Source organism: Herpailurus yagouaroundi, unplaced genomic scaffold (assembly GCF_014898765.1).
Source record: "Herpailurus yagouaroundi ecotype Mexico unplaced genomic scaffold, PumYag 222, whole genome shotgun sequence".
Taxonomy (NCBI): domain Eukaryota; kingdom Metazoa; phylum Chordata; class Mammalia; order Carnivora; family Felidae; genus Herpailurus; species Herpailurus yagouaroundi.
Genome location: NW_024412453.1, coordinates 17,890,927 through 17,905,819, shown reverse-complemented (window position 1 = coordinate 17,905,819; position 14,893 = coordinate 17,890,927). Strand labels below are relative to the sequence as shown.

Here is a 14,893-nt window from a genome sequence, read left to right as displayed (position 1 = left end):
CAGGATGGGGGTCTCTGAGACTGCTCAATATAGGGACTCGGGACTTTCACAAGGATGGCTGGGTGGGCCCGGGGCTGACACTGGCATCGAGGGGAGGCTGACGGCCAAGGAGAAAGGCCTGTGCAGGATGCACCGCGAAAGCCGTGACACTTGGCTGAGGGGGTGCGTGGATGCGAAGTCCTTCCCAGAGGGGTCTTCACGTCAGAGCACCATCTCGCCCTGGGTTCACGTGTGTGTCCAGTGCAGTCCCGCGGGTTTTGTTTGTGGGGTGGGGTGTGTGTGGCAGACACGAGGGCCTGGACGCCTGCACCCTGCCGGGTGGCTGAGCCCCAGGCCCGTGGCGGCGGAGGCGTGGGGAGTGCCCGGGACCCACTCACCAGCGCCCGCCTCCTCCGGAAGGCACAGAGGCAGGTCTTCAGCCTCCACAGCGTGTCCGTCTCGACGAGGAAGAGCAGGCTGAGGTAGGCAAACCCGGAAGCAGCCATGGAGGTCACGAACCTGCCGACCCCCGGGGCGCTCCACGCGTAGAAGTTCTGCTGGTACCGGATGTCTGTGCGGGCGAGGGAGTGAGCGCTGAGCCTGGCCCCGGAGCACTCTCCTGCCCCAGGTCCCGGCCTGAGCCTCTCTCTGGGCCCACGGGCACCTGCACACCAGCCCCTCGGCAGAGGCCACGAAGGCCCGGGACCCATTTGTCATCCTTGTCACTGCCCCTCAGAAGCCCCGGGGACTCCCCGTGTTTTGGGGCAGTTCTACCTTGCGAGGGGTGCCCGTGACAAGTGACCGGGTCACACCCTGGCTCACTCACACACCCCTTCCTCCCTTGGGGACGGCACTGGGATGTGAAGATGGGACACCTCCTCCCTGCCTGGCCATGGTCACAGTGGTGACAGCTACCACTGCCGAAGACAGCTCCAGGCACAGGAAGGGCCTGTGGGAGCCTGAAAGGTGGCCCCAGAAACACGCGTCCATGTCCTAACGCCCAGAACCTGTGCGCAACCCCACTCAGGAAAAGGGTCTTTGCAGGTGTAGCTTAGGGCCCTGAATCCAATGCCAGGCGTCCTTACAAGAGAAAGGCAGAGGAGGATTTGAGATACAGAGACGCTGGGCGGTGGCCATGTGAAGGCTGGCGCGCAGCCTGGAGGCAGCGCACAGCACTGCGGGAGCCCGGGCTGTTTTGTGGAAGGAGCCCCTCCGTGGGAACAAGCCAGGCAGGAGTGGGGAGGGGCGGCCGCGGGGCCCGGACACTCACTGTATTTCCGGCAGTAGTGTGCCGCGACCTCCGACGAGGTGCAGTATCGCCTCATCTCGAAGTTCTCGTGGAAGCTGCTGACGGCCATCCCCAGACAGTGGTTGGGCAGCACCAGGAACACGTGGTCCAGGGTTCTGGAAAGCTCTTCTAACTTCACCGCTGTGGGGAAGGGCACAGACGAGTGGGCGCTGAGGGACGCAGGACACCCGCCCCCAGGACAGGTCCGCAGATCCGGAGGGTGTGTGGGCCGGGTACCCAGCTGGGTGAAGCCCCCTCTTCCTTGGCCTCCTCCCCCTGCTGCCGAAACTGCCAGGCAGAGCCGCTGGCTGCCGGCCCAGTGGGACCACCTTTGGCAGAAGGGCCTGAGTATGGCCTGGCCCAGTGGCCACACTGGTGCCACCTGGCCCCCAGGCACCTGGGGGGTTGTCTCTAAGGCCCCCACCTGGGATGCGCATGATGGTGACCACGAGGAAGGTGGCTATGCCCGACAGGATGTTGAATATGGTCAGCCTCGTGTAGGCAGTGGCCGCTCCCGAGAAGAAGAAGTTCATCAGGTACATGAGGGGGATGATGGCCCAGCCGTAGAGCATGAGCAGCAGGAGGGCATCGGCCATGTGGCCGTCGTGCGTGAAGGCGTGCACGTCAAAGGCCTTGAACACCACCTGCGGCAGCACAGAGGTAGGCGGTGCCTGGGGGCCCTGTCTCCAGGGTGGCTTTCAGCCCCGGGACTCCCCCCACCGATGACACCCCCCCTTCTCCCCTTTGCCATTGGAGCGGTCACCAGGGCGCCCCACGCCCGGACCTTGCCTGCCACAGTGGGATGAAGGCTGGGGGTGCAGACACAGGTGAGGGGTGCTGCCGGCGGGGTTCCCAGCCAGCGTCCCAGAACTGGGGCTGAGCTGCCAGCGCGGACCTGTGGTCTGCGCAGGGGCGCCAAGGCAGGGCCCCGGGACGCGCAGGGGAGGGTCCCGGCACCGCACAGCCCTCACCAGCAGCAGCAGACTGGGAACGAGGAAGGACATGAGGTCCCACAGCAGAGCGGAGAGCCAGAAAGTAGCCACGTGGACACCGCTCACAAACTGGACGTGCTTGGCCTGGACGGCCCTCTCGCTGACCGCCAGGATGGAGAATGTGCTGGCCAGGAATGCCATGGCGAAGAGCAGGTTGAGGGCAATGTCAAATCCCTTCCGGCTCCTGCGGAGCGGGGGGGGGGGGGGACAGGGCAGGTCAGGGACTGAGCACAGTGAGTCCGGCCAGCATCCATCCAAAGCATGCGATGGAGGGGCCAGGCAGTAAAGGGGTTTAAGAGGGAATGCCGGAGCTGGGGGGGGGGGCATGTCTCCGAGCCAGGAAAACCCCTCCCTGCCAGAACAGCTCCTCCTCTGGGCCTCCTGCCCCCCGTGATGGACATACCACTCTCCCAGTCGCCTTCAAGCTGTCCCTGCATCCCCCACATCCCCCAGACACTCAGGCGATGGCCCCACCATCGCTGCCTTTCCCACATCTCCTGAGGACCCCCTGCCTGGCTGGCCCTGCCCTTGGAGGACCCCATCGGCATCTGCATGGCTGCAGTGGTTCATTTCCCACCCCCCCCCCATCAGGTGCATTCTGCATTAGGTTGCCAGCAACACCTTCCAGAAACCACCACTGATGGCATTACTCTGTTGCTCAGAAACCTCCTGGCTGTCTCAATAAGCAGGGCTTCAACACGTGGATGTTATTTGGCCAAAAAAAAAAAAAAAAAAAAAAAGAGGGAATTAAGTATCCACACTACAACGTGGATAAGCCCCTGAAAATAGAGAACAGCCGGTCACAAAAGGCCTCTTATTAGATGATTCCATTCACATGAAACGTCCAGTACAGGCAAATCCATGGAGACAGGAAGAGAGTGGAGGCCATCTGCAAAAGGAGACGCGGGTGGGGGGGCAGGTGGCTGCTGGCGTTCCGGGGCTCCTTCAGGGTGTGATGGCCACGCAGTAAGATTGTACTGTGGTCCAAGAGGCACATGAAAAGGTGCACAACATCACTAACCACCAGGGAAATGCAAACCAAAGCCATAAGGAGAGATCCCCTCTCCCCGGTCAGAATGGCCAGCATCACCAAGAGAGAATGTGCTGGCGGGCATGCAAGCTGGAAGAGCCACTCTGAAGAGCAGTGGGCAGGCTCCTCAGAAAGTTAAAAATAGGGGGCGCCCGGGTGGCTCAGTCGGTTAAGTGTCCGACATTGACACAGGTCATGATCTCACAGTTCATGGGTTTGAGCCCCGCATTGGGCTCCGTGCTGACAGTTCAGAGCCTGCGGCTTGCTTCAGATTCTGTAACTCCCTCTCTCTCTGCCCCTCTCCCGCTCTCTTTCTCTCTCTCTCAAAAATAAACAATACAGGGGCGCCTGGGTGGCTCAGTCGGTTGAGCGTCCGACTTCGGCTCAGGTCACGATCTCGCGGTCCGTGAGTTCGAGCCCCGCGTCGGGCTCTGGGCTGACAGCTCAGAGCCTGGAGCCTGCTTCTGATTCTGTGTCTCCCTCTCTCTCTGACCCTCCCCCGTTCATGCTCTGTCTCTCTCTGTCCCAAAAATAAATAAACGTTAAAAAAATAAATAAAAAAAATAAACAATACAAAAATATGTATATTAAAAACACAACAGTTAAAAACAGAACCACCCTATGACCCAGCAATTGCACTTATGGGTGGTTATCCAAAGAAAATGAAGCCTCAGGGTGCCTGGGTGGCTCAGTTGGTTGGGCGTCTGACTCGATTTTGGCTCAGGTCATGTTCCTAGGGCCACGTGATCGAGCCCCACATTGTGCTCCGCTTAGGGTTCTCTCTCCCTCTCTCTTTCTCTCTCTCTCTGCCTCTGCCCCACTCCCTCACTCGCACACACTCTCTAAAATTAAAAAAAAAAACACAATGAAGAAACCTCCCCCTCCCCATGTTCACAGCAGCGTTATTTACAACAGCCAAAGCAGAAACAACAGCATGTCCATCGACAGGTGAGTGGAGAGAGAGACTGTGCTACATACACAATAGAGTATTTTCCAGCCACAGCAGAGAAGGAGAACCTACTGTGTGTGACAACGTGGATGGGCCTGGAGGGCACCGTGCTGAATTAACTAAGTCAGACAGAGAAAGACGACTACCATAAGATCTCACTTACACACGGAATCTACAAACGAAACAAAAAGGAACTCACAGATACAGAGAACAGAGTGGTGCTTGCCAGGGGGTGGGCAAAGCGGGTGAAGGGCGTCAACTAGCTTCCAGTCATAAAATAAGTGAGTCCTGGGGACGCCACGTCGGGCACGGTGACTACAGTTAAGGTTAACCCGATACTGGGTTGCTCATTTGAAAGTTGCTCAGACAGGATCTTAAAACTTCTCACCACAAGGGAAAAAACTTGTAACTACGTGCGATGAGGGTGATGAGGGGTGTGAACCAGACTCTCTGGGGTCATCCTTTCACGATGCATCTGGAACTAAAACAACTGGGACAATTCTATCAGATTCGGGGCTGGCCCCGCCCTGTGAGTACTAACAACCACTCCAGCCCACGTCACAACAGGTGACCTCCGTCTCCTAAAGCTGCTGAAACAGAACCAAAGTTCCTGCCGCCCCAACCTCAGCTGACCTGGGGGTCTCCTCACACAGAGCCCACCGGGAAGGGGCTGCCAACTTCTCGATGCCCCCAGCACAGTCCCCCACCCCACCTGTGGCCACTGACCACCCTGCCCAGGTCCGAGGGCCCCGCAGGCGTGTGTCCCCAGGGCCCAAGCAGATCGGAGGCCCCTCCCCAGGGCTGTGTGGCCTTCAGACCACCAGTCCGACCTGCCACGAGTGTTCATCCGTGTGCCCGCCTGTCCCTGGCAGGACAAGGAGGGCACAGAGCGGCTGCTGTGTCTCTGCTTTCAGGGTAGAGACAGGAGGTAGCAGAGGGGGACGAAGACATCGCAAGGCCCAGAGCAGTCCGGTCTGTGGGGGGGGTGGGGATAAGGCTGCCCCTCCCCATTAATTAATCGCCCCACATGGAGTCACTGATCTTGTTCCAAAACTGATTTTCTTGGCCTCTTCTGGATGTTCTGGGGTTTAGGGGCGTTTAGGGGGCTCTGTGACCAGCATGGGGGAGAGTCCCACACATACCAGAGCATGACAAGGCCTGAGAAGAGAGAGGCCCACAGGGCTCCCTGATTTGAGGCCACCTTGGGCAGCGATACCTGACTTCACTGTCTGTGTTCTGTATTCTGGTTCACACACAGAGGCACTGCCCCGGGCACAAGTGTGTGCCGAGACCCCCAGGGACAATAGCCAGCAGGAGCCGGGTGCAGATTAGGGAAGAGGGCACGGCTGTGCTCCGAGGCCTCAGGAGTCCCCCCTCGGATACTTCAGTATGTGGGATAGGGCCTCCCCAGCTAATCTGTTGTCTGAGGAGACAGTGAATACGCAGGGCTGGGGAAGACGTGGGGCAGAGGTTCCCTGGCCCAAACCCAGAAGCTTCCTGAAGGCACAAACTGTGCTTCATCCGCCTACGTGGCCCTTGGTGGCCCTGGCGGTGCCTGGTGCAAGGCCCTGATGGGTGGGGGCAGGGCCCTGGCAGGGGCAGTGCACCTACTCGTTGAACTGGTCCTTGGCGGCCTGCAGGGCACTCCGGGGCTGGGGGTAGTTGGAGACCACGATGGAGGCCCGGGGGCCGCACAGCAGCTTGAACAGAAGGTTGTCGACGACAGCCAGCGCGGTGGCTGGGGAGTGGTACGCCTGGTTGTTGAACAGGGCAGTGACGACCGTCCGCTCGCCGACGTCTCTGAAGGACACGGCCACCAGGCACCGCTCGTTGAAGCCACCTCCCTCCACCGAAGCCCTGAAAACCAGGAACTCCTCCAGGTCACCTGGGGGGCGACAGAGGGTCAGGAGTGGACGACGGCACCTGGGGCACGTGCCCGAGGTGCCCACTCTGAGGAGCTCGGAGGCCTGGAGGGGCCGTGGCAAGGAAACACCACCTTCTACTCTCGCGGAGCCCACGGGCCGGGGGGCCACGTCATGGGAGCGGCGGGGCCTGGGCGAACGGGCACCCCGGGGCCACAGGAGGCCAAGTGGGAGGGCCACACTCCTTCTTCTGCCCCCCAAATGCCTCCCGAGACTAAAGGGAGGCAGCCCTGGACCAGGGCCGGTGGGGCAGGGAGGAGGCCACTCCGGAGAGGGAGAGGCTCTAAGAGGCAGACCTGTGACCTCCTGTGGGGCGGCTGGGCAAGCCAGCGGGTAGGGGGCTGCCCTCGAGGGGCGAGATTAGACAGGACCTCCGCCTGTTTCTCTGGTTTTCCAGTTTTTATGGAATGAGTAAGTAACCTTTCGTAATCAGGAGAAAAAGGTGGTCTTTAAAAAGAGTGGCCTGAGGGAGTGGGGCCCAGGGAGGAGGAGGATTCCCTCCTCACCAGCAAGAACCCTGGCAAACCCCACTGCAGGTGCCGGACCCTCTGGGCATTCGAGGAGCCAGGACCTGCCCCAGCCCTGCTTCGCTCCGTGGTGGAGATGTGGGGACAGGGGTTCAGACAGGGGTGCTGGGGTCCACCCTATGGTCGCTGGCGGCTGCCCGGCCCAGCATCACGTGCACCTACACACGCCCTCACTGCCCTGGCCTGTAAACGGGGTCAAGAGAGAGGACGTCTGCCTTGCAGGCCCTAGGGTCAGCGAGGGGCAGGGACGTGTCCGGGAGCCCTGACGTTAAGAGTGACAGAGGCTCTGCCAATGGGGCCGCAGCCGCCATCACAGAAGAAAAAGCATCCGATGGCCTTAAAAGCAGTGAAACAAGACCGCACGGCGAGGCGAACAAAGCCGGAAGGTTGCACTCTCGACAAGGGAATGGACACTTTGGTCTTCCAGAAGGACTCAGGCCAGGGGCATCTGAGGCCATGTCCCAAACCCCCCAGAGCCACCGTGTGCCACGAGATGCCCAGAATCTTTGGGCCAGGCTGGGGGACAGCCGGCAAACGTGGCAGAGGGCACACGGAGGTGACAGGATGTCTCCTGAGGCCTAACCAGGGTCGCAGGGGTGGTCAGGGCCACACTGGGACTCGGGGCAGAAGCGGGCACTGGAAGGCAGGCTGGTTCCGGTTCCGGGACGCAGAGGCATCCAGCCTTCCCCTAAACCAGAGCCTGCTTCCTGAGTCTCTGGGCTGCGGTCCAGCAGGGGGAGGGAGCAGCAAGCCAAGGCCACCTTCCCCCACGTCTGGCCCATCTGACCCGAGCTCGAGGCCTGCTCTGAACCCAGGGCCGCGTCTGACTGCCAGGGCCAGGGACGCAGGTGCTTCGGTCTGAGGTGCTGGAAGAGAGCACCATGTTACCTCAGTGTGTGCTGTGACCAGCCCAGCAAACGAAGGGCAATGGTGACACCACGGAGGTTTCATGTTTCACCTCTGACCCCGACACAGACCTAAGTGGCCGCCCGTCCTGGGCAAACCTTAGTCCCAGATGCTGCCTGTGCCTTCCTGACTCAGGCAACGGCCTTCCCCCTAGTGGTGATGTCCGGAGGCAGTTGTGGTTGTCACGACGCGGTGGGGAGAGGGGGACGCAATGCCAGGGATACTTCTCAACATCCCAGGGTGCGCAGACAGGGAGGAGCCAGCGCCCCAAATGCCCACGGTGCCTGCGCTGAGAAGCTGGGCTCCGGGCCCGGCCCTTACCCAGCACCTCCCGCGGCTCCTGGCCCTCGGCCTGCAGCATGGCCTTCAGCTGCTCCGACAGCTGCTGGTCCAGCCGGGAGGCCCCGGGGACAGCAAAGGGCACGACAGTTCTGCCGTACGCGCCCAGGGTCAGTTCCAGCATGGGGTCATCAAAGGTCTCCGAGGAGTAGTTGACGGCCAGGAGGGCCAGGGTGACGCACGTCAGAGGGACCAGGACCTGGGCCACCACCATCTTCCACTCGCGCAAGCTGTACACGGCCTTCTTCAGGAACATGGCCCAGAACTGCTGGCAGTGGAGGGCGAGCTGTGGCAGAGGGGACGGGCTGTCACGGTGCCCCGCGGGGCCAGCAGCACACCCCTGCCCCCCACCCTCAGCCGCAGGCACGGTCCCAGCACACGCCTGGTGGCCTCCAACCGATGCGTGCGCCCCGAGGCCCCAGGGCTTCTTGCAAAGCTCCTCCTTCAGTAACACGGGAGATGTGCACATCCGTGTCCCTGCGGGTCCCCACAAGGGCCTTGGGGGGTCCCACCACACTGGGGGAGCCAAGGCCGCTGCCTTTCCCCCGATCTTGGCAGGGGACCCCGTCTGCGCTCATATGGGAGCCCTCCAAGCGTGGGGACCCCTCCAGGGTCAGACTCCTGCTCTGCCACGTGCTGGCCAGGCCACCATGACCCAGACTCTGCTTTTCCGTCTGTAAGATAGAGCAGCGCTGCCCTTTACTGAGCGAACACCAGGCTTACGGCAAAGCCCTCGGTAAACAGAGCAGAGTCAGCAGCATATGCAACGCGGCCCACTTAGAACAAAACGATATTACAGTCGCTGAATTAAAATGTGCTGGGTTTTCCTTCTCCCTGCTGTGACCGCGTGAGCTGTAATCTGCCCTCTTCCCAGTGAACTGACCCTCCAGGAGCCCTTATCTGTCCCCCTGGAAGCTAACACGTGGGGCTCAGGGGTCTCCCAGCCTTCCCGCACCGGCCGGCCCAGCCCTCAGCACTCACCCCAGTGTTGAGCTTGGCGGTGGTACACTCGTCCTCAATCAGGGAGCCAATGCCGTCGGTCGGGTCCATGGCCCCGCACAGGTGGCTGTCCACTGCCCAGTCGCTCGCCCGCCTCTCGTGCTGGTATTGCAGGGCAGGGAGCTGGATGGCCTGGATGTCCATGCTGGTGTCCACCAGTTTGCCCACACTGTGCCAAGACACAGGAGGCCCGGTCACCGCTCAGCTACCCGCGGGGGCCGTCAGGGAGGGAGGAGGAGGGGCACGCTGTTAGCTCTGCTGGCTGTGGTTTGTCTCCTCACGTGCCCACCACCAGATGCCATCAGAACACCAGACGCGGAGTCCACGAGGGACAGATAACCGGACAAGGCCCCTGCCCACAAGGAACGCGGTCTCCCTGCGAGATGGGCCAAAGCCACAGGGACGGGAAGGGGGGTACTGGGGGCATGATGGAGGCCCCGGGAGTGTAGTTGTGCCAGCACAGGGCGCCATGGGTCCGGACGCCGGGGGCCGAGCTGGGACCGACGGGCAGGTGCGTGTGCTCCGGGAGGAGCCGCCCAGGAATGGCTCAGTGGGGACGGGTGTGCATGGGGGGAGTGCAGGCAGCGGCCGGGTGGGTGGTGGGGCCGCATGGACACCCGTGAACCACCTGATATGTGCACACCGTGCACACACTCACTGTTCTGCCTCCTCGCTAGGTCCCGGGATCCTCAGAGAAAAACATGTACCTCACACGTACTTTTGTTCCTTCCAGTCCCTAGCACTCCATCTGCCAAATAGGCGCTGGAGGAAAATCTGGTGAACATCTTCGCCACCCCGGGCAGCCCCTGCCGCCCGCAGTTCTGGGGGCCTGCCTGTTGGGCCCGCATGGTGAACAGAGGCCGCCTGCACCCTCCCCATGAAGGGGGGTGGGGCGGAAGTTTCCGGAGAGGAGATCGGAGTTCAGCCGCCCTCACCCTCAGCCTTCTGAGTGCCCTGGGGAGTTGGGGCCCCGCCCACGCCGGCGCGCCCCCCTCAGGTCGGGGTTGGATCTGACAGGGGGCTGCTTCACCGGCACGCTGTCGACAAGCATCGGCGCCTAGACTGATGGACGCCCGCGTTTACTGACCGGAGGAAGACCTCCTCCATGGTGGTGACCGAGGCCCCGAAGCTGGCGATCCCCAGCTCCTTCTGCTGCTTCTCCAGTTTGGCAAACAGACTTTCGAACCTGGAAGCAAGACCTCGAGTGAAGAGCTGCCTCTCAGTGACTTTGGAGGCAACTTATTCCTCCACGTGGCCCGGGGCAGGGCAGAGCGGCCTTGGCGCCTGGAAAAGCTGCCTGGAAAACCGGGAGTTGGGTTTGTTTCCCCCTCTTTTTCCCTACGTGACATTTTAAGAGAGAGAGCATACATGCGCAAGCTGGGGACGGGGGCAGAGAGAAAGAGACAGAATCTTAAGCAGGTTCCACACTCAGTGGATCCCACGAGCCCATGAACTGAGCGGAAATCAGGAGTCAGATGCTCAACTGACTGAGACACCCAGGCGCCCCGGCCACATGACCTTCTGCCGTGAGGACTTAGGCCTGAGATACTGTTTGCTAGAAAATATCCACGTGAAATCACAAAACCAAAAAACCAAAAAACCTGGAGGATATTCATTCGGTTGCAGGGTTTCTAAGGAAAAAAATCACAGAGGAAAAGATAGGATCCGTTAAATGTAAAGTATCTGCATGGGGAAAAAAGTCCCACAAAATCAATGACCAAATGGAAAAAATTGCAGCAAATATGGTTGATATCGCTCCATAAAATGCTCTGACTGATACACGAGCGAGAGACAGGAACACACGATATCCAGAGAAAGCCGTGTGAGCGGCGGCAAGACCGACCTCCTGTTAGCAGGAGTGGAAGGAAAACAAAATGCCATTTCGGCCACCGGATATGCAAATATTTAAAAAAGAACTTCATCAAAGCTGGCAAGCATGGTGTAAAATGGACACTGTCCCGTCCTGCTGACGGGGAAGTCACGTACATCACCTCTGCGGGAGGAACTTGGTCCCCTTTGCCCCTCCTGAGGGGGTCACTGGAGATTTAGACCAAGAGTTTTCTAGAAGGATGTCTCCTGGCGTATTCTTGGGGGGAAACCAGGAGTGCGTGGTGCTGGAACAGATGTTGACGAAGTCACGGTGTGACGGAGTGGGGGAACCCAAAACCACACCATCGATCGGGCTCGTAGCAACGCTAAACAGACTTTAAAGATTTATACCCCAAAGTTTCTGAACGTGAATCGAGGGTTGGGTTCTTACCCCCCACACCAGAACCTGCTCTGTTCACAAGGCTTCGGCGCGTGACTCACAGCATGAGACAAAGAAGACACACACATTCACGATTCCACGAGGAGCTCATGGGCGCTGTACACGGGCGAACCTGGGAGGAGGGGCTGGCCGTGTGCCGAGAGGAACGGCAGACACTCTCCACCCAGGGAGGGTTCCTAGTTCCACTGCACTGGTTCTCCACCTACTGTCACAGCTGTGGGCTTGGGAGCCCTGCTGGCCGAGCCTGACAGGCAGGAGCGGGGGACCCTACGCACGGAGCCTCCGAGGCCCACTGTGCCCCCTTCTCAGGGCCGTGCCTGCGCCCCCGGGGACGCGTACCTGTGGGTGCTCTCCTTGGGCAGGATGAAGGACAGCTCTGCACCGGCTCTGCTCTCCAGCGTGGCGCTGGGGACGTGGTGGCGCACCAGCCGGGAGATGGCCTCGGGGTCACAGTGGGGCTCCTTCACCAGTGTCATGTGGTAGCCCGCACCTGCAACACCGAGGAGCCCCCCCGGGACGCCGTGTCCCACTTCTGCCGTCCCTCCGGGCCCTCGGCTCGTGACCAGGACAGGTCGTGGGAAAGAGGCCGGAAAGCAGGGACGGCGGCACTGCTGGGCAGAGTCGCTGGGGGCCCTTGCTGGGCAGAGACGCTGGGGGACCTGGGAGCGCTGCCGGTAAGGACGTGAGGCCCAAGCTGGGCTCTGCAGTCCACTCTCAGGCTGCGGCAGGAACCGTCCCCAAGACCTGCCCTCTCTGCTTTCTCCACAAGGGAGCCCCAGACAACGGAGGCCCCGAGGGTGACCACGTCTGGTCGCCATCCGCCGGGCAGGGCTGTGTGCCGGCCGAGGGACTGGGGAAGGGAGGTGCACAAGTCCCGGGGTGTCTGAGGAGGGGAGCTTGTCTGCTGGTGGGATGTGGTTGGGCCTGGGGCATCGGACCATGAGCTGCCTTCGAGGAAGCCACACTCACATGGCAAACCCAGCCCTGGAATGTGCCACAGGCCGTGCGCCTCCACGATAGCCAGTGTGGCCTCTGCAAGGGCACCGCTGGTCTCGGCGGCCTTGGCTGACGCTTCGCTGCCCCTTCCTGGTCACGGCGGGACGTCGTCCTAACCCAATCAAGACTGCTCCCGCGCTCCCTCCTCCCGTCCCGGCCCCTGTCCCGGCCGCAGGGCCCCGCCCGCCCCACTCACCGTACTTCTGCTTGAGGAACAGCGAGGACCCGCAGCACTGAAGCTCCCCCTTGGCCATGATGGCCACGCGGTCCCCCAGCAGGTCGGCCTCGTCCATGAAGTGCGTGGTGAGCAGCACGGTGCGCTGGCTCTTGTGCTGCTGCAGCAGGTCCCAGATGGCCCTCCTGGAGACGGCGTCCATGCCCGAGGTGGGCTCGTCCAGCATCAGCACCTGCGGACCGTGCCGAGGAGCCGGTGGCGGGTGGCAGGGTGGCGGGGTGGCGGCGGCTCCCCGTGGCCGCCCGCCGTGCTGGGCGCCCCGCCCCGGGGCCTCCCGCCCGCCTACCTTGGAGCCCGCGATGAGGGCGATGCCGATGGACAGCTTGCGCCTCAGGCCCCCGCTCAGGCACCTGCTCAGGGAGTCCCGCTTGTCCTCCAGGCTGAGGGCGTGTAGCATCCGCTGGACCTCTTCGGGGCACTTGAGGCGGGACAGGCCCTTCAGCTGAGACAGCGGGGGCAGGGACGTCGGGCAGGGGCTCCTGGCCTTGGCGCCTCCTCCTTCCCTCCGCGTGCTGCGCCGCGTGCCCTGACTTCCCTCCCCGCCGCCCCGTTGCAGGTCTGCGAGCGGCTGCTCCAGGTGGGTTCTATTTGCTGGGAAGCTGGGGGTTCACGCCTTGGGGCCCAAGCTCGCAGACAAGGAAACCACTACACGACCTAAGCGCACTCAGCGGCCGGCTCACCTGTGCGTAGAAGTACAGGTGTTCTGCGACGGTCAGGTTGTCAAACAGGATGTCGTGCTGCGGGCAGAGGCCCAAGCTCTTGCGGATCTGAACCATGTCCTGTGAAATCTCGTACCCGTTGATATACGCCCGGCCGCTGGTTGGGGGAAAGAGACCTAGAGCCAAGCAGAAGACCCGGAGGCCGAAGTTCAGCGGGAACACCGGACCCTCTCCTCACCCCCGTCAGCACGAGGTGTGACCGTTGTCTGGCCGGACCGCTGACCGGCCAGCCGGAGCCGAGGCCGTGGCGCCTCACCTGTGAGCATGGAGAGGGTGGTGGTCTTCCCCGCACCGTTGTGGCCCAGCAGCACCGTGATCTGCCCCTCGTACAGGTTCAGATTCAGGTCTCTGACGGCTGCTTTGCCCTTGTTCCCCACTCTGAACACCTGCAGCGAAGGCCGAGGGCAGCCCTGGACTTCAGGCCCTGCCTGGCCCCCAGCCCCCGCTGGAACACCTGCCCGACGGGTCTCAGGAGACATTGCCCAGCGTGGCCGGTCAGTGCAGAGGCGGGAAATTTCTGGCGAAGTGCTGATTGGAGGCCATGCCTCCCCCTACCCCCGCCCCGGGTGATGTCTGTCCCGCTTCAGTGGACCAGCAAGTGTTTGGGGGCAGGGCTGACTCCGGGGTAAGCCCAGGCAGCATGCACTGCTGGTTCCCCTGAGTCACCTGAGCCCTGGGGACAGAGCCTGGGGAGGGGTCAGAGAGCAGCCACGGGGGTCTAGGAGCAACAGGGCCTGGGGGATGGCCCCCAGCTTGGAGACAGCCCTGGGCAAGGTGGCAGGTCTCATGCCCCGTGGCATGAGGTCCCCATCCCCACCCACCCCACAGGGTGCAGCACCTTGGTCACATGCTTGATCTTGATCCCGGCCACCAGGTCCTCTGGCTCAGCCTCAAAGTACTCGGTTCTGAGCACTTTCTCTGGATCATCATCTTCCTCTTCTTTCCCCAAAACTGTCCGTGGGTGCCCGCACCAGTACGAGGGCTGGGGTGGAAAGCAGATGGGTCTCAAGCAGCCAACTCGTGTCAGTTCATTGTGTTTGTGAGGAATGGCATCAGGTTCCCCGACACGCCAAACACTGTCAGCAAACAGCCCTCTCCCAGGGCCCTGCTGCAGAGGTGGGGCGGCCCGAGGCCTCTGTGGGGCGCGGGTGCACGCGGCTCCTCCCTCATCTACCTGGGGAGGCTCTGAGCCTCTTTCCTGACCCGCCATTTGGGCACACAATCCCTGACAGGCTTGTTGGTGGTGCAGACAACTCACATGTGACACAGATGAAAAGTAAATGAGGACCTTTAAACCAAAGACAGGCTGCTGAATGTTCCAGTCCGGGGCGCTGTCCGGGCAAAACAGGAGGGAGGCTGTGTCTCCACGCCTGACTGGCCCTCACTCAGCTACACAGGAGCTCACAAAATAAGCAAGAGGAGCCAAAAGGCCTGGCCTTCCCTTGCTATGAGGAAGCTTCCCCGCCCTCTGTCTAGACAAGGACCACAGCCATCTGTCTAGAAAATCCCTGCCCAATGTCTAGACAACAAACCCTGCCTTCCACCTAGACAATAACCCCTGCCATCTGTATAGACAATGACCCCCACTCTCCATGTAGACAATGACCCCTGCCATCTGTATAGACAACGACCCCCGCCTTCCATCTAGACAATGAGCCTCGCCATCTGTCTAGACAACGACCCCCATCGTCCATCAAGACAATGACCCCTGCCCTCTGTCTAGACAATGACCACCACCATCTG

The 14,893-nt window shown here is 61.5% G+C and overlaps 1 protein-coding gene across 3 annotated transcripts in view; it reads right to left on the bottom strand.

The window, feature by feature from the left end:
• Positions 1 to 14,893, bottom strand: part of ABCA3 (ATP binding cassette subfamily A member 3) — a 37,818-nt gene that overhangs the window by 4,877 nt on the left and 18,048 nt on the right. For 2 of the 3 annotated variants that reach the window (XM_040459382.1, XM_040459381.1), the window contains exons 12-25: positions 13,989 to 14,132; positions 13,407 to 13,536; positions 13,112 to 13,266; positions 12,718 to 12,873; positions 12,393 to 12,603; positions 11,540 to 11,690; positions 10,019 to 10,117; positions 8,914 to 9,100; positions 7,915 to 8,218; positions 5,850 to 6,123; positions 2,239 to 2,443; positions 1,692 to 1,911; positions 1,250 to 1,408; positions 378 to 550 (exon numbers count right to left, since the gene is read on the bottom strand). In XM_040459382.1, coding sequence (XP_040315316.1) covers positions 378 to 550; positions 1,250 to 1,408; positions 1,692 to 1,911; positions 2,239 to 2,443; positions 5,850 to 6,123; positions 7,915 to 8,218; positions 8,914 to 9,100; positions 10,019 to 10,117; positions 11,540 to 11,690; positions 12,393 to 12,603; positions 12,718 to 12,873; positions 13,112 to 13,266; positions 13,407 to 13,536; positions 13,989 to 14,132 — 2,568 coding nt within the window. The remainder of the gene's footprint in view (positions 1 to 377; positions 551 to 1,249; positions 1,409 to 1,691; positions 1,912 to 2,238; positions 2,444 to 5,849; positions 6,124 to 7,914; positions 8,219 to 8,913; positions 9,101 to 10,018; positions 10,118 to 11,539; positions 11,691 to 12,392; positions 12,604 to 12,717; positions 12,874 to 13,111; positions 13,267 to 13,406; positions 13,537 to 13,988; positions 14,133 to 14,893) is intronic. The other variant, XM_040459383.1, reaches the window with a different exon arrangement.